Here is a 19,680-nt window from a genome sequence, read left to right as displayed (position 1 = left end):
ATTTCCTTATTTTTTTCTCACATTTTATGATACCATCCTCACATTGCACAGTACCAACATCACATGTAATTGTATTTTTGTCACAATCGGTGGTTCTTTTTTTTTTTTTTCCTCACATTTAATGATACCATTCTCATATTATAGAGTACCAACATCATACGTAACTGAACTTTGTCACATTTTATGGTTCTTTATTTTTTTAATATATATATAAAAGCAAAGACCTCATGCAGGAAAACATGAGGTTCTGTCATATGGCACACTCTATAAAGAGAATTGAAATACTCTTATGTCATATCAAAGATAAGAAAAAATTTAAAAATAGAGACTCTTTATTTCCTTTGGTTCAATGTTTCAAGACTACTTTTTGTTACATTTTTTATTCAATGTTTTAAGACTACTATTTGTATTATTTGGTTCGATGTTTCAAGACTTTTCTTCTCTCTCACACACAAAAAACTTTTTGCATTTCCATTCATCATTTTCACTTTTACTCCGTTATATACACATGACTATAACCCTTTATGCTATCCCATCTCAAATGCACTCAAACAAAAAATGATGTTATTTACTTTCAACCTTTCAATGACACGTATGTAACTCCAACATTGTGGTACCATTTAATTCTAACCCGTATGAGTAGACTATGACAAAGGAAGGGAGCTTGCATTTTTTATTCAGTGATGGTAGCTTACAATTTGATGCTAAACTCAGATATTTTGAATTTTGTGAAAGTTGTAATTCGTTTTGAGTCTCTTGGGTATTTGAGATTTTAGTTTGGAAAAGTCATAAATGTATTTTGTTTTAGAACTAAAGAAAAAGAAACATATTATTTTATTATTTATGAAGTTAGCTAATTTTTTTTTTCAATTTTTTTTATTTCTATTTTATTTCTTTATTTTTTTGTGTTAGAACTCATAATTTCAAGGTTTCTTTGTACGTTTTTTTTTTACTACTATTTTATGCAATATGAGCCATAGTGATAAAAATAAAAATTGATGATGATTTCAATTATTTTCAGTTTTTTTTTAAAGGGTACAAAAGCCCAAATAAAAACATGTAAATGGATATAAAATAATTTTTTTAATTCATATGAAAGTTATAGAAGCCCATCATTTTGCAATTTTACCACAAATAATGCAAGTTAAGTCATTTTTATTTTTTTGGATAAGCTAAATATGAGTACTTTTGGCAATATTCTTTCTTAAATCTTAGGTGACTATAATGAGCAATGACTAATTGCATATCTTAGTTATATATTTAATCACTTAATAATTATAAATCTATAAGTGTGGGGACTTAATTTGGATTTGACCCTGAATATGAATGGGTTTTCAGCCCAACAAGCCCAAACAATAAATTTTTAGAGTATGGATCCAAGAACTAGTACTGTTTGACAGGAAAGGTTCTACTCATCAAGTAACAAGGGATACTTTAGGTTCATTCCTTGAGAAAATCTCTCCTCGGCTCTCTTTCAGTCAGTCTCTCTCTTCTTTTTCTTTCTTTTTTCTGCCAAAAGTCCTCTATTATTTCCTTCGTTCCTATGTTATATACTCCGTTCTCCCTCCTTTTCCATTGTACACGTGTAGTTCTTATCTTGGGAGCTCCTTTCTGTCTCATCCAGCACCTACCGGAACTTTCAGTTTAGTGGCCATAAAGCTACTTAGTTACTGTTCAGGTATCACCTCCACATTAATGCGGCCAGAGTGTTAGCTGGAAAGCATTTAATGTGGAGGTGATGGCCTTAGAAGATATTTGCTACCTTCCCCGACGCCCCCTTAAGTTATATCCAATTTCCAGTTCAGATACAACTTTGCGGAGTCTCCTCAATAACATGAAAGTTACGTTCACCTCGGACTTTGGTGTCCTTGGACGTGTGTTATGCCGATGTATACAATATCCACTCGTTTCTCCTATATTACCCATTTAGTAATAACAAAACTTTTTTAGGCTATCCTCGGATAACTAAGTGTCCTCGAATTGGGCCGTTGGGCCCCGAGCCCATTTCTGAGGATTACTATACCTTTTTAACTAACAGGCCCCACAATAGCCCCTCAAAATCTCGCTTTTTTGCCACCTCGGGAAAAAGGGGGATTTTGATATCCAGCCCTCATTTATTTCGTAGGTTTCCCCTGCTTTCAGAATGTCCTTTTGTTTACCCAAGGCACGCTCCTGACGTTTCGGCGTCATGAGCACGCCATTATTAAATGATAACTGCTCTGTTGTCCCGCACGTTCAACGATCTGATGCAAATCTAACGGTGGGGGATCCTTTGCATTTATGGGCGGGATTTTTCCCGCTCCTACTTTCTATGCCCTTATAAAGTGCCTTTCAAATTAAATCTTTCTTCAGTTACAAAATACTCCCTCTCAGCACGTATTCATTGAATCTGTCTTTCTCTCATTACTCCACGCTCTCATAAATACTAAGAGCCCGTCCGAGGAGCTTATTTTCCAAACCTATAAGTTTCCTTAACCCTCCCTAGTTTTCCATCTTTTGTATCAGTTTTTCTCTGCTACTGTTAGAAAATGGGTAGATTTAAGTACCTAGTTGATTCCGAGGAGCAAATAGAATCATTTAGGGCTAAGTATAGGATTCACTCAACAGTGGGTATGAGATATGCTTCCTCCCAAACTTGGTTGCGCGATAGAAAAATGGGGGAGGTAGTTATCCCCATGGTAGCTTTTGTCGAGGGAGGGATGACTATCCCAATGGGTAGTCTGACGAGAAATTACCTTAGGTTTTTTAGGTTATCTCCTACGCAGTGCGCCTCGAATATGTTCAGGGTGCTTGGGAGTATAGAGGCTTTAAACGCCTTATACAATTTAGGTTTGACCCATCACGATGTGAACTGGGTATATAATCTCAATCATTTGAAGGATCAGGGATATTACCTTAAGTCTAGGTACCCTGCAGTAAGATTGATCCAGTGCCTCCCTACCTCTGACTGAGTGTGGGAGGAGCCTGAGTCTGAACTTCCTTGGGTGGCTCAACAACAATAGCAGATACCTCTCCTTGTGGATAGAGGGAGTGGAGACCCGAATAGCTGGGGCGAAGTAGATATTTTCAGGTTTCCTCAACTCTGAGGAAGATTCAACTCCAGCTCGGTCGAGAGCCTCTTGCCAGGTCAGGGCACAATATTCCCGGCACACGACGGGCACCTCAGCTCGGAAAGTGTCTTCTGTCTCGGCAACGCCCACATTATAACCCTGCTGCTCAGCGGCGTCTTTTCCTTTTTCAGCCTCGGCTCTGGCTTTCTCAGCCTGATCTCTGAGCTTCTGGACTTCTTCCAGTTGTTTCTGCAGGGTCAGCACCTATTCCTTAGAGGTTGCCAACTAGGCGTTGGCATCACGCAGAAGCCGCCCTTGGTCCTCGGCCTGTCTTTGGAACCCTGCCAGAGCCGAATCAGCACTCTTCTGAGCGTTTTCCTTGGCTACTAACTTCTTCTTCAGCTGCGCAATGTTTTGCTCGGAAGCATTCAGTGTGCGTACAGCTGTTATCCTTTTCTTCTTCTCCTCGTCTATTTGTTTGTAGTAGGATTCGGCTATCTCCTCCAGCCTGAAAGTGGCTTGAACGGCCTAGAGAAAAAGGGAGTTAGCAATACGCAACAATTAAAAAAAAAAAATATATATATATATATATTGTATGTATATAATAATAATAAAATAAAAATAATAATGTAACGGTTAAAGCGTCGTACCATGCCCAAATATCTTTTGGTATTTTGAAAGACCTCGTCCCTCTTGATCGCTCTCAGCTCAGCCATGTCCCTGGGAAGAAGAAGTGTTTCCTCTAATGCTGAGGCTACTCGGCACCCAAGCCCGCCACTAAAATCCCTAATTGAAGCATCCTCCCTTAGAGGCCTTTTATCGAGCATAGGGGTTGGGAGCTAGGCCTCAGGATCCGAGGACTGGGTGGTTGTTTTATCCACCCCTCGCTGTGTCTCATGACTTGTTTTCTGCTGCTTAGCAGCTCTTTGGTCCTCACCCTCACTGGTAGTGTGAGTCCTCCCTGCATCCATCACTTCTTTGCCCTTCGTCTCTCTCCTCCTCTTCGGGTCACTGGGCTCAGTCACAGTTGGTTGGGGTGACTGAGGAGGCGGAGGGGGGAGAGATGGAGGTTGGACCTGAACTTGCTTTTCCACCCCCTGCCAGGCTGGCCCTCAATTACTTCTTTCAAACTCCTCTGCTTCTCCTTTGGATAACCATTTTCTTAGAAGTCACTTCAGGAGATTGGGGTTGATCAAAAACTTCAAATTCGTCGGCAGAATCAGGCAACTCTACAAGTCCTCCTGGGATGTCTTCTTCTTCTTCTTCTTCTTCTTCTTCTTCCTCTTCTTCTTCTTCTCCTTCGGCCTCTTTTTCTTTTTCTTCTTCTTCTTTCACTTTTTGGGGAATGGAGCGTGATGATGAAGCTCCTATAGAAAGAGTGGCCTCAGGCGATAGTTCAGTCAAGGGCTCACCTTCAGGAATAGGGGTGCCCTCAGGAACGATGAATCCCTCAAAGGTTACACTGATACGGTGGAGCCGAGGATCTTTTGCCTTTATCACGCACTTGGGAGCCTGAAAGGCTGTGGACGCAGGTTTGTACTTGAGTATTAAGTGTGCTGCTCGTAATTGGCCGTCGGAGGGATTCACATATACCTCGGACCGCAAAATTCTATCTAGGCTCTCCCTGTTGATCAGCCTGAGGTTGCGTCTAGTGGCGCGCTTGTCTGCAAAGTAATTAAAACATAAAAGAAAATTTTCATTAGAAATAAAAGCTGCTTCAATTAAAAAATTAATCTGACTTATCAGGGATGCACATCCTAGGAACCCCACCTGGTTGTCCCTCTTTAGTCGGGCAAGGCAAATCATCGTGCCACTCCCCGGAAAAAATAAGGAAATCATCTTTAAAACCCTTGTTTGAGGTAGGGAGGCACTGGATCAATCNAATTGTTCAATGTTACACATGTCTAAGAAACTGGTGTAAACAATATTATTTTCATTTTCCAGGTACTCCACCGATTATGGCATGTTCCACTTCTGCATATGTAAGGTTGAATTTAATCAACCATTTAATTGGCTTTATTCCGTGACCAATTTGCTTGTAATTTAGCATTTAGCAACCCTGTATTTAGGTGGGAAAATTGTAAGGGTAGTATGTGAGAAGAAGTGAAGAAAAGCTCAAGAGTGTGCAAGAAAAACAGAGGCTCGCGGCTAGGGCTCGCGAGTGGATCACGACTGGCAAGCCGCCAAAGGCTGGCACGCAAGAGGCACACTGGGAAGCTAAAGGGTCGCGCCAGCTATCACGCTACAGGACAAAAGTTCCAGTCTGGCCAGGCCGTTACGTCGCGACTTGAACTCGCGACTTGGACAAGCCGCGAGACCAAGTCGCCAACTTGCCCTGTTTGGCAAAAACTGACGTTTTGCATTCCCTTCTCACCCTACTATATATACACCCTATACCCATACAGAAGCTTCTTTATGCCCCGGCTTGTAAGTATATCTGTATAATCAATTAAAAAAAAAAAAAAAAAAAAACATAATTGAATGTCGAGTTACTCGTAAGTTGAAAAGTTGAAAGTGTAATTTCAACAAAGTACCCAACCAAAAACTTCTATGGTATATCTTATAGCCAAAACTAATCTAGTGAAAATATTCCTATTTCAAATTCAATCCTTTTGGGTCTATGGGTTAGCCCATTGGTTGTTATTGCTGGAGAAGTGTTACTGATTGATGAAATAAGAAAAGAAATTTAAGAGCTTATGGATTCAAAATTTTCACAAAATTTTGGCCGAAAGTTAAAAACTTATGCTCAAATAAAATTATACAAAGACTAATATTATGGACATAAATGCATAACAAAGGAGGTGCTGCTCCTCTACATAAAACTCGGCCCAAAACCCAATTTTTAAGAGTACACACCTAAAATCAAAATCATATGCAAGAATAAAGATACAAATGAACTTTCGAAACAAAGTTAACAAACAACACCCAAATCTCTAATCAAAATAATAAAAATAAAAATCCAAATCAATTAATAGCATTAGGGATTACTAACAATGAACAAAACTAAAGACAAATCATGCGTTGATGGTCAAAGAAACTTTAACAATCTGTATATTAGTAGTAAAATCAACTTCGTCTGAGAGAAAGACAAAGACAAAGACAAACCTATTTCAAATATCGTCGCCGGGCAGAGAACGGCCGATACTGTTTGTTCTTTGGGTTTTGTTTAGCTGCCCTGGGTTCTTGTGGTTGATTAGTAAGAGAAGAAGCTAATACAGAAGAAACCGAATTCTGGGTTCTTTAGATAAATTGAATCGGAAGCATGATATAGAGTCCGAAGCGTCATAGAGAGAATTTTGTTTATGAGAAAGAGAAGCGCACAGTGATTACTGGGTTTTTTTTTTTTTTTTTACTTATATATGTAACTTGTTTAACTGGTAGCCAGTATTTACTCTAAATTACTCCAAATTAAATGAACGGTCCAGATCAAATTTTTATTTAATTAAGGGTTTAGGTTTAGGTAGGTACCATGCCCCTAAAAAAAAAAATGAGGAGGGTATGGTAGAATGACCCTAGTTTTATGTGTAGACATGCAGGAAAGATTCCTAGTATTTTTGTTAACTTCCCAACAAGCTGACCAATTGAATAGACCAGCATACCTGCACTATACAAAGTGAAAGAGAAGTGATACTTAAAAAAACATTTTCACAATATTTAAAATTTAAGTGGTAAGTTGTTATTAATTATCATGGGTAGGCAAAAAAGTAATTTAAGCTGTAAATTTAAATTAAAACCAATAACAAATTAGTACCTATAATTTATTGTAAAAATATTATAGACATAATAATTTTCTAATAAAAAAATGGTAAATAAATGTTTGGATAAGTGAATAACATATTTAAAAAAGTGAATATAAATCTTCCGTCATTTTTTTTTATGATTTACTTTTTCTTAGAAAATTGTGTTTCATTTTATATTTTAGCAATTACAACTTGTGTATTTATTTGACTTCTCTTAAAAAATAACCAAATTTTAATATAAAAAAAAAAAAAAAAAAAAAACTTGGCATATTATAATTGTTAGCAAAATATAAAGTAAAATATAAAAAATGAAATACAAAAATTGAGGTAGAGGATTTGTATTTGTACTGATATTAGGTGAGCTAATACTGGCAGTTTAAAGAATAGGCCCCACTTGCAACTTATTTATACAATAAGACTCACCATACGAATCAATAGTAAATAAGTTTTATCTTCGATAAACAGCTAGCCACTTCAGTCTTAAGAAAATAAAATAAAATAAAGAACTACCACTTTCTTTTTTCTTTTTTGAGAGTGAAGAACTAACCACTTGATAAAATGTATGAAGCGATACTCGGGATAATAAAACTTTGTATACTTTTCTTTTTCTTTGTTTTGCTAGGTGATTGCGGGGGCTAGAACCCCCGAACAACAGGGCATACAGGTACCTGGGTGCCAATAGGCTACTGAGGCCAATGGGATAAAACTTTGTATACTTATTTATAAACGTGTAAGACCAAGAATTTAGAAAGCCATCTGGGGTAGGCTAATTCAAATAATTAAATTTTACGTGATTATCTCATGATGATGAAGGCAGACTAAGCTAAAAAAAAAGCTGTAATTAACACAGTCACATAGATAATTGTGTTTGAGCGAAAACCAAATTTTCTTAAGCTTGGTCTCTCTTTTTATGTTAACGGTAGATAATTCGAAGTGAATTGTTTGAAGTAAAGTCTTGATTCAAAGTGGAATTTGACTTCGTAGATTAGGGGAGCCAGGGATTCAGAAAGGCCTAAATTAGAGGATTTTTTTTTTTTTTTTTTTTGTCGAACACTTGAAATGCACTTAACAATGAAAAATAAAAAACATAAAGATTGCAATTACTAGGTAACTAAGTGCTAAGATCTAATTATAAGTTATTTCTAATGTCGTTGGTTTGAAGTAAACCAATTCAAAGTTAGGCAATTCGGAGAAAACTGAAATGGATCAAAACTTTAACTTGATAATAAAGAATAATTATTATAAAGTATAGATAATAAATTCAAATCTATTATATCTTTATAAAATAATATAAAAAAAAAATTTCATGGATTCAGTTCAATCCATACCACAGAATATGATAAATATAACCCTTAGGTAATTTCAACCAACTATGACACTTCCAATTTCATTGAAAGTTAAAAACCCTTTTAAATTAAGGTTTTAAATTTTTCACAAAACTTAGATTAAAATTTTGTATGTATTGTTCTTAAGATTTTCCAATCAAATTTTATCATGTGGTGTATTGATCAATACAACCATAAGGTTAAATTTATTGAATTAAAAAAAAAAAAAAGATTAAATTTATTGAGGGAGCTTAAGGTACTGCATCTAAGTAACTGCATCTAAGTAACTGCATTTAAATTTTATGTTTAGAGGTTTACAAAATTAGTGGTAAACTAAAGGTACTATTATGTGACCACCCAACCCATAGCCTCTTCTTTTGTAGTCCTCTTTCCACCTTCTTGCATCCATTTTTTCTACTTTAGTTTTTTCTTGTCACATGAAATGTACATTTGATATTATGGATTGCAAAATGCAAATACTGGGCGACCAAGGATATATATATATGTATGCAACAAAAATGTATTTACAGCTTAATACAAAAGCAACGTGTGGCAAGAATTCAAATGTACAGTATCAATGCATTGAAGAAACAATGGATCATGTGAGAGGACTTGACAGGATTTAAAATATATCTTGCAACAATACCATCCTTTTACAAACTTTTGTTTTACAAAAATTTCTACAATGTCTCATTTCCAACTTTCTTTGATTTTTTTTTGGAAGGAATATAATACTTCTATGACACAAAAACTTTTAAAAAAATTTATTAAAATATTTTGGAGCCCAAGCCATGCATGCATTTGACATGCTCTCTACAATCTAAAGCTTTATTATAAATTATATAATAAGATGTCTTTGTCTTCAAAAAATTTTAAGGTATAAAAGAAATCTATTGCATTTCCTTCAAATTTTGGGGTCAAAGTCAAAGATGGTGGTGGTGAGTCTTAAAAAAGCCATGGTGGTCTGTCACTAAAATTTGTTATATGGGTTTTGATTGGAAGAAAGTTTGGTGGTGAAGAATGGAGGTGAATTTGGTTATGGTTGTCGGCAAACATGAATTGTGATTGTCTATATAAGGACGTGAAAGATGGTGATGGTTGGGGACAAACAAAAACCCAAATTATTATTACTTTTCTACAAAGCAAGTCTATTTCCTGGCATGAATTCAAGTGTTTCTAACAGTTTCTGACATGACAAATACCAACATAGATTAATTACTAATTATAATGCTAAAAAGACATGACCACTCCACTCTAACAAGAACTATGTTATATATGACAATGCACATTAATGTTTATACTTTGTGATTTATTATGACCTGTTTTCCCCCTTCATCAGAAATGAGGGTGAAAATATCTCTACTAGAAGTTCTTACTTCTTTTTCTTTTTTTACCGGAAAAGTTCTTACTTCTTTAGGGTAACTCCAATATTGAATTACTAAAATGTTGATGTTATGATAAAATCTAGACCAAAATTCAGTATCAGTCTCTAAATTTTAGAGCATGAGTGATTTTAATCTATAAAGTTTAAAGTGATTGCTTTTAGTCCCTCAGAATAATGGTGGAGCATGAGTAATTTTAGTTTATAAAGTTTAAAGTGATTGCTTTTAATCTCTTAAAATAATAGTGTGGTCAAATTTAAAACTAACATGTTATCACTCTGCTACACATATTAGGTACTAAATATTTTTTTTGAGAAGCTTAGGTACTAAATATGATTATTTTCAATGTGGTAGTTATTAAAATATCACTTTACTTACTGAAAATATCACTTTATCTTTTTTAAGGACTCAAAACGATCACTCTAAATTGTTATGAACTAAATGTAATCACTTTTAATTTTAAGGACTAAAATTGCTAATGGGCTAAAGTTTATAAACCAGCAGCGTATTTTACACTAAAATATAATTATATGAATGGATACGATTATAAAAATTCTATGGAGTTGTAAAGATCTTAATCCTCTTCTTTTTCTTTTTCTTTTTCTTTTTTCTTTTTCTTCCTTCTAATATCTGGTGCAAGGGGAAAGCTCATTAGACAACAAAAACACAGTTCTTGAAACATAATTAGCTCAGTTGCTGGGAAGTCAATAATTATATATTAACACCTTAATTGAATGCAAGTACGAGGTTGGAGTTTCTCAGCACAATACTGGTAAGCCAGAAGTCATGGCACATGGAAAAGAAGAAAAAGAAAAGAAGAAGAAAGGAGAGAGAAATTTACCATAGAAACCAGTTGATTGAGACCGGAATTTATAAATAAGACGCATTGTAATTTTTTAACTTTACAAATTTGTATTTGAAACATAGATAACAAGAAGATGGTTCGTAGTGAACATATATTGCACAACATCATAGCAGGTAGAAATAAATGGACCTCAAAATCTACGCATTACAGCAATAACGAAGGGCACCGACAAATAACTCCACACATTATAATTGTGGCCTGAGTATAATATCATCATTGCCAACTCTTATTAACACTTTCCTCTTGGAGAGGATCAATCCAACAATAAAATAGGCTACCTAGTAATCATCATGTAGAGCTCAAGAAGTTGCGGTGTTGGCAGTGGTGACAGGGTTAAATGCAACCTGCTCTGCACAAGAGAGCACTTCACTGGGCCCTGCCTGCTCTCGGCCAACACCGAGAAGGTCAAGGTAATATAGGTAATGGGAAATGATGGTGTTCATAGGATCAATATCACCTTGGCCACAAGTACGTTCCCCATAAAGGATGTTCATTGTGGCACCAAAACCAGGAACACGCTTAGATAGAGTGTCATTCTTGGTAGGCTTCCAGTTGCCAACAAAGGCATCATGGGCTGAAGGCTGTGACTTCTTGATTGGGGTCATCCACCTCCAAATTGCAGCCTGGAAAGCGATGGTAGCATTCTGCTCGACGTATTCTGGATGGTTCAACAGGTCTGCTTTAATACCATTGCCAGCTGCACCATAGTTGTAGTTCCTACAGATAACAACACAGATAAAAACACCACCAAAAAAAAAAGAATCTAAGAATCAAGTTTGCAAGAAGTTTAATAATACAGACGGGGGCAAATAAACAAGTTAAGAACTACTAGTGACATGGTGCATCATCTTTGATTTATAAAATGATTCTAAGTGTATGGGTCAGTTATCTAGTGAAGATGCTTATTATGATGACCATCTTGGAACTTATGTACAAGTAGTATATCATCATTGTCATCAAATTATATTTCATATTTGGCATTTCTTCTTTTTTTTGATAGGTAACAGAAGTTTTATTGATATCAAAAGTGCAATGTGTTTGCGATTGTAAACTCACAGCAATGAAGAGACTACAAACAAATCAAATGGAAAAACTAACAGAAATAATGAGATCAGACCAGTAGATTTGTTGAAGATAGATAGATTTGGTAACAAAACAAAGGTAACACCATGAAATTGCGAAAAAGAAAAGAAACAGTTGGTTCTGAAATATATACAGACCAGTAGATAGGCAAGGCACCACGGCCATAGTATTCAGCTCCAGGAGCACAAGGGTAGGTGTATTTGTAGAAGTCGTCACAGTATGACTGGCTGGGACTCATTTCTCTATTGAAGCAAAGCCCCCAAGCTAACGGTCCTCCAGTTGCCACTCCATAACCACCTGGTTAGAACCCAATTATAATCACCATTTAGCATCAACAATTATGTGAACAAACAAAAAGTCTTCAATAACTAAAGTAGTAAATACCATTTCCTCCAATCACTGCAAACACACACACACGACCAGGTAATCACCATTTCATCCAATCCACCCAAAAGACACACTCAATCTTATTAAACACACTGGTAAAAGAATCCCCCCAAAACCCACTCTCTAAAATTTCTATATATTAAGTAAATTCAAAAGTTCATCAAAATAAGAAAGATACGAAAACACACACACTATCTCAAAATATCAAATTAAACACCCAGATAATCGAATACCCTCACAACAACAAGCCTTATCCTCCAAAATCTCAAGGTCAGCTATGAATTCTCACAAACTAGCCGGGTTAACAACATATATTCTTTTCGGCTGTTCTATTATATCTAAAACCATACTCATTGTTACCTCCATAATTGACATGTCCTTTTTAACTAATTTAACAAATTTTATTTGAGGTCTTTCTCTACCCTTTTTTTCCCTCAACTTGAATCAACTCACACAGTTAATCTTTCTCTCTTGTACATGAATCACACTCCTTTATACATGACCAAGCATTAATCAAATTCCCTCAAAACCCACTCTGAATTCCAATCTATTAACTAAATACAATTACCACCAATTTGCTAAAAAACAGAAACACAAACACAGTGATAGACGATCAAATCAAACACCCAGCTAAAAGAAACACACAATCTCATTCAACTAACATAACAAACACACACACACCCAAGTATAAGCCTTTTGACTTACTTATTGACTTAATTTGCCCACTGAATTGAGGGACTAGTATATGACATAGGATAAATTTGTTTATCTTCTCTTTTATCTCATTTTGTTTCTTGCCTCAGTGGCGTTGTAAGGGAGTTGTATACTTTCCGTTTGAATTGAATACTTAATACTTCACTTCCAACTAATGATATTTTCTTTTGTTTGTTTTACTATTGTATTCTGCTTAATATTCGTATTCTATTTTAGAGTTAGCCTCATAAAAGCATCTGTTATCCTTCAAATATAAATCTAAAGATCGTATTATAGCTTGACTCTAAGTAACGCTTTGGTTTTTCTCCAGATAGTTATTTTCTCCATTGGTTTGAGTCCGAGGACCATGCAATACCCTGGTTATGCCCAGTACTTCTATTTTTCTATAAGTATCTAGCTTTCCATAGGCTTGGGTCTGAGGACCATGCAATACCTTGGTTATATCTAGTACTTCTATTTTTCTATAAGTATCTAGTTTTCCTATAGGTTTGGGTCCGAGAACCATGCAATATCTTGGTTATGTCTAGTACTTCTATTTTTCTATAAGTATCTAGTTTTCCCATAGGTTTGGGTCCGAGGACCATGCAAGACCTTGGTTCTGTCTAGTACCCAGGTATAATGGTGTGTGTAGTTTTACCATAGGTTTGGGTCCGAGGACCATGCAATACCTTGGCTCTGTCTACCACTTCTATTTTTCTGTAAGTATCTAGTTTCCCCATAGGTTTGGGTCCGAGGACCATGCAATACCTTGGTTCTGTCTAGTACTCAGGTATAATGGTGTGTGTAGTTTTACCATAAGTTTGGGTCCGAGGACCATGCAGTACCTTGGCTCTGTCTACCACTTCTATTTTTCTGTAAGTATCTAGTTTCCCCATAGGTTTGGATCCGAGGACCATGCAATACCTTAGTTCTGTCTAGTACCCAGGTATAATGGTATGTGTAGTTTTACCATAGGTTTGGGTCCGAGGACCATGCAATACCTTGGCTCTGTCTACCACTTCTATTTTTCTGTAAGTATCTAGTTTCCCCATAGGTTTGGGTCCGAGGACCATGCAATACCTTGGTTCTGTCTAGTACCCAAGTATAATGGTGTGTGTAGTTTTACCATAGGTTTGGGTCCGAGGACCATGCAATACCTTGGCTCTGTCTACCACTTCTATTTTTCTGTAAGTATCTAGTTTCCCCATAGGTTTGGGTCCGAGGACCATGCAATACCTTGGTTCTGTCTAGTACCCAGGTATAATTGTATGTATAGTTTTACCATAGGCTTGGGTCCGAGGACCATGCAATACCTTGGCTCCGTCTACCACTTCTATTTTTCTGTAAGTAGAGGTTTGTCCTCAGACCGCTTTACTGGAGATGATTCCTCTTTGGGTCGGATTATGATCTTTACACGTGCCATTGATCTCGCCTCCAGCTCGAGGCCCCATCTTTTTCATTTATGAAGCTCCCATGGTCCGTTCGTGTTCCGCGCTTGACGCTTCGGTGCGCGAAACGCGCCTTCATTAATGTCCTCGTGAATTAACACGAGTCCAACTGTCTGTGGCCTCCTTGGAAATTGGTAGCTTCATTATTAGCCCAGCTGATAATTCTCTTTTCGAACTCTACATGAATTAACTCTCACCAACCCCAACCCCTATATAAAGTGAGGAGATGGCTCCCCCACAATCCATGGACCTCTCAACACAAACAGAAAAAAAACACATTCTTCCAGCTCCCCAAGCCCTTTTAACAACCCCGCCGGAATTGTTACCAGGATTGACAAAAACCGGTATGGCCGTAGCCCCCACTGGGCTTTCGGTGCGGCAGAGTCTAGGCGTAACCCCGATGGCGCCCTTCGAGGTGTCCTAGAGGGGTGTTGTTAGAGAACCTAATGTCTTTCCTCAGAGCACACCCCGACGAGGAAGACGTGTGAACTCACCTCATGGGCGGTGCTCGAGTGTTGCTGTCTCCAACGGCCAACACTCGTGAGGATCGGAGAGAATCGAGGGAACATCATGGGGGAAGGTATCCCGGAGCCCCTGCATCTGCTCCTCTCTTTGTTCCAGCTCTTCCTGGCCGAGAAGGGAGTTGTTGGTGGCCTGGAAACATGATTGCCCTTCCCCTTCTCCGCCTCTTGTCAAGCTCTCCCATTCTCTTTATACCAATAAAGGGACGGCTTGACACTTCCCACCGGCTAGTTTTTTCTTAGGGCGGCTCCACCTGGGCCTCTGATTGTAGAAATAGCTGGTAGTATTATCTTGTAAATTTGTTTGTAAAACATGCCTGCCTGAGCCTCTGATTGTAATATGTACTCTTTCTATTTATGAAATAATAATATCAAGATTTCTCTTTTCACTGTCAGATCTTCTATTTTTTTTTTCTATTTTTTTTTTCAACCTACTGTAAAACGACTACTTAGAACACTCGCCTGGTGCGCCGGCCAGCACCCTAATCCTTCCCACAGACGGCGTCAATTGTAGGGACTCAATTTGGATTGACCCTGAATATGAATGAGTTTTCAGCCCAATCCAGCCCAAACAATAAATTTATAGAGAGTGGGTTAAAGGTTTAGGCGCTGGCCGTCATTCACCAAGCATAAACTTTCATTTATAAAAAGATACTTGGAGTTTCTATACAACTGGAAGGATGCTCCTCGGCCCATGGCCGAAGAAGCCTTTTTCTTCTCTTTTTCCTCCTCCTTTTTTTACTTTACTTGCTTTCCTTTTATAGTCTTCATCTTCCTATCTTTTTATTCCATCTGTTGATCATTCATTTGCCTCTCTTCTGGCCGTCCGTCCCATCAGAGGCCTTATCAGTACTCGAGTGGTTCACTCTGATCAACGTTGCCCTGCTAAGGGGTTATATCCTCATTAATGCGGCCAGGGGGGTTAGGTGAATGCATTAAATGCGAGGGTGACAGCTTGTTTTAGGCCTGATCTTTCCCGAAAGTCACCCTTGTCAGGTCGAGGATGAGGTGGTCCTCGGCGTGGATTGGGAAAAGAGGCTTTCCCCAATTTAGCCTTGAATAGTCAGTGTTCCTCGGCATGGGCCTTGGGCCTGTTATCCAATGGGCCAAGGCTATCAGGCCCATGGGCCCCACAATAAAATATAAAAATATCAAACATGCGTAATTTTAAAAGAAAATCTTATTCATTTTACAAGGAAATTAAATTTATATATATATATACAAATAAATTAATTAATTTTTAAAATATTTTAAGTTTTATAAGAATGTTGAAGATTATTTATATTTAAACAGAGTCACATTTTTTTTTCAACAAATGATAGAGTCACAATTCATTAGTGATTAGTGTTATATATATATATATATATATATATATATCCTTTTGGGTTATATTTTGACACTCCACCCCAAACCTCCAAACCTAAAGGAAAAAAAAAAACACTTCACTCTCTTGAGGTTTGAAGAAATTAATACTATCCTATCCCATTTTGTTTATATTATTAATGAAATATTCTAAACTTATATACGAACCTATTTACAAAAGTTTAATCAAGGTTAATAAAAAAATAACTGATAAGTTTAGAATAAAAATGCAAAATTTATCAAGAACCAAAACACTTGCAATGGTAATTCTCCTCATAACCTATTGAAATAATAATAAGAAGAAGAAGAAGAAGCAAAATGCATACTTAATATTTTTTAAATACTCTTTAATTAAAAATTTAAAAATTTAAAGAACAAAGTTTAGTTACAAAATTGATTATAGCGTAAGGTTACAGCCTTACTCAATATCTTTTTATTGGTGGTGAATTTTGACAAATTTATCATTGGATTACATCTTTTTCTTATATCTTCTTCTTATCCTCCATGCTTGCAAAATTTCTAGAAACTTATAGATCAATAGCTATGTCATCAATATATTGTTTAAATTGTAAATTTTTGTAGTCTAAAATTATGTATAAAATATATGCTTATAAATCATATAGTAAATAATATCTGATTGACACAAAATTTGACATGTGTATTAAGAGTGTAAAGAACATGCAATTCAACGGTTCAATTTTCAAAATATAAAGTAATTTTTATTTTATTGAGTAAGGTTGTAGTCTTAACTACAACCAAGTTAGCAGCTAAACTTTGTCCAAATTTAAAATAGTGAATTTTAATTTTGAAATAGAAAATAAATTTTAAAGACAAAGGGCAAGTTAGCGCACAACATTTTTAATGGTGTTAATATAAAAAAATTTGGTCAATCGTTTTTCCCCTTTTAAATTTGTGGGTGGAGTGTCATTTTCCTAACTTTAAGTGAGGGGAGTGGAGTGGACTGTAATTACCCAAAATTTTTACATTTTAGGTCTTGCATCGTGCAGAGTCAATCCAAATAAAATTGTGTTGTTCTTGTTTCATGTCATAAAAATTTCCCCTAATTTTTGTTGCCTCTTTTTCTCTCCCAAAAAAAAGAAAAAAAATGATAGTCTTCTTTTATTTTTAATTATTTATTTTAAGAATAGAAAACCGTGTAGCCTAGGTTTTTTGGTTTTTATTTTTGGGGTGTCACCACCAGAAAAGAACAAAACTTTCTGAAGAATCTGAACAAGAAACGTGAATTGTTACTATAATACCCAAAAAAAAAAAAAGATTAAAAGGAAGGGTATTTAAGTAAATCTCTTGTGTGTTTAATTTTATAATTAATATTACTGGGGGAGATTTAGAAAACTAGGTTTAGAAAACTAGGTTTAGAAAACTAAGCTAATTCCCATAATATATATATATATATATAAGCTAATTAAGTTAGAGTATAATGTTAGATATTTTGGAGGAGGATTTTTGAGTTTGTTCAAGTAGTGAAAGATTGACGGCACAATTGAGGTATGAGTCTAAGAAATCTCATTTTCGTTTCAAAAAAAAAAAAAAAAAGAAATCTCATTTTTTGCCAGATTTAGGTTTTATATGGATTTAAAATTTTTTTTTTTTATGTGAGTATTTCGGCCAACAGTGAGACTTTTTTTAGGCATGGCCGCATGGGTCTGTTCTGCATAATTTTTCTTAAAGGAATAGTACCGGATTGATGGAGTTAGGAAAAGAAAAAAAAATACGCTTGAGGAAAAGAAGGAACGCCAACTTCTTTATGAGTTATTATTATTTGTTTATTGATTTGGTAGAGGAAGAATATTGTTTCCATAAAAGCTTGTGCCAGAGCTTAATTTGTGTGATTTGCCCTCATGCCAAAAGAAAGCTAGAGGGGGCAGTGGCAAATATATATATATATATATATATATATAAAATAATCCCCTTGACAAAGCAACGCGCCAACGCCGGCTTCCTTCTAATATTGTTATTAGTTCATTGGTTTGGTAATTGAGGCGTATAGGGAAGTCAGCAGGTGATCGTGGAACATGGTCTAGGCGATGCTTTTGACCCTATATGACAATATGTATCCTAGGTTTTATTGGTGGCAGTAGAGGATATATACAAGGATTTTTACTTTGAGATAATAAAGATAAATTATTAGATTTTTTTAGTGGTCAATCTGTTGGCCAGATACTATTATAAGTCATTCTTAAATTATTTGATTATTGAGCAAATGGTACTTGCAAAATTGTTTTAGGTGATATCTACGAATTTTAGAAGAAGTGTTAAAGAGAAGTTCCTTTTGGTATGGCTTTTTGAGATAAGTAATCTTATTCTAATTAGGTTTTATTTTGCTTATATTAATGTATTTTTTGATGGTGCCAGAAAACATCCAAGTTCAAACACTCGTCCTTATGGTCGTCCACCTCAGTGCTCAGCTGTGTTTAATACCCTCGTCCCTCCATTACCACTAATACCTATGTACGCTCGTCCAGTGTAGGACGAGCGGGCTGCATATCTCGTCCTTCAGTAGTAACGGACGAGATGGGTTAATAAAGAGCTAGACCTTGTCCATCATTAATGACGGACGAGGTCAATTCACAGCAAGACTAAGCACCCTTTCAACCAAAAGCTGTATCGCTCAAGTCTCAACGCAGTTTCTGAAGAGGTAACCCTTGTGGCAGTTAAGGAAGTTATCCACTGAACCCTCCAAACTCTACAACGATTGGCAGAAGTAACTGATTTCTACTGCTATATAAAGGCCTGTCTCTGCAGAGGTAAGGGGATCTTCTTCTTTCTTTCTCCTGAGAGAGAATTTTAGAAACGTAAAACACTGAAAGTTTTCCTATCCTCCAGTTTTCTAACTTTACCATCGGAGAATCAAAGGCCGGCTACCACCGGTCTTCTCTGCTGACTTTCTTTGTTTTCTCAGGACTCACCTTACTAGATCAAGAACATCCGGAGACATTCCAGCCCATTGACTCCTTAGAATTCCTTTCAATCTATCAGAATTTCTTTGGAATTATCATTTTTAACTACTGAAAATTGTTTATAATTGTTAGAATTTTTATTTCTATTATATTACTGATTTCAAGTAAAGGATTGTTACAAAAATATATTTTAATACTTTTTATATACATGCTTGAATAAGATATATTTTTGTTAGAAACTATGATTTCATATACATGATTATGAACAATTTGACTATGAATTGATTTTGATACCCAAATCAATAGAGGTTATTCATTGGTATTCTGATATCCAAACCAACGAGGATTATTCATTGGTACTCTGATACCCAACAGTGGCAACTCTTGCCACTGCACCCCATATCAAACCATCATCATCATAACCAACTTGTCTTCAGCATCCATAGATGGCTCAATGTCAACTTTCCCCAACAGCCATTCATTACTTTCATCTATATCATCCAAGGAGATGGGGTCAATAACATCACACTTATCATATCGGGCCTTCATTTTTTATTTATTTTTTTATTTTTTTTCATACTTCACAAAGAACTAATCATTTAGTCTTTTTTTGTGCAAGTCTATTCCTTATTTTTGTGCGAATCTACAAGTACTTATGAAAACTAAGTATTAGTGATTAATTATACCTTTGGAATTTTCTATGGAATAATGTTGCTCATCAAATGATAAAATCTATTTATTATACTTAAAAACTCAATTGCCCAAACACACAATAATTATGCTCACAACCAGATGCACTACAAGTCAAGCTCAAGATTTTTATAGCTAACTGTTGCAAATTTGGAGTTGAGCTCCCATTGAAACTCCACCATTCAGCTATGTTAAGAAAAATTAGTATGAGTTATG

General features: G+C 36.0%; 1 protein-coding gene across 1 annotated transcript; it reads right to left on the bottom strand.

Moving 5' to 3' along the window:
• Positions 1-10,333: 10,333 nt before the first annotated feature.
• LOC111991045 (chitinase-like protein 1) lies at positions 10,334-11,767 on the bottom strand. The gene is made up of 2 exons (XM_024022818.2): positions 11,583-11,767; positions 10,334-11,079 (listed from the first exon to the last, which is right to left on the bottom strand). Exons 1-2 carry the CDS (start codon positions 11,681-11,683, stop codon positions 10,662-10,664), a joined length of 519 nt encoding a protein of 172 aa, XP_023878586.2. The 5' UTR covers positions 11,684-11,767; the 3' UTR covers positions 10,334-10,661.
• Positions 11,768-19,680: the final 7,913 nt, after the last annotated feature.

This window comes from Quercus suber, unplaced genomic scaffold (genome assembly GCF_002906115.3).
Source record: "Quercus suber isolate HL8 unplaced genomic scaffold, Cork oak 2.0 scaffold_394, whole genome shotgun sequence".
NCBI lineage: Eukaryota > Viridiplantae > Streptophyta > Magnoliopsida > Fagales > Fagaceae > Quercus > Quercus suber.
The sequence above is the reverse complement of the archived record's forward strand: the minus strand, read 5'-3'. Positions and strand labels throughout refer to the sequence as shown.

Bases quoted from the DNA above. Each gene is read 5' to 3' on its own strand.
- LOC111991045 (XM_024022818.2), bottom strand. From the start codon at position 11,683: ATGAGTCCCAGCCAGTCATACTGTGACGACTTCTACAAATACACCTAC. The intron at 11,080-11,582 runs GTCTGTATATAT...TGTTATCTGTAG, and splicing joins GGTGCCTTGCCTATCTACTG to GAACTACAACTATGGTGCAG.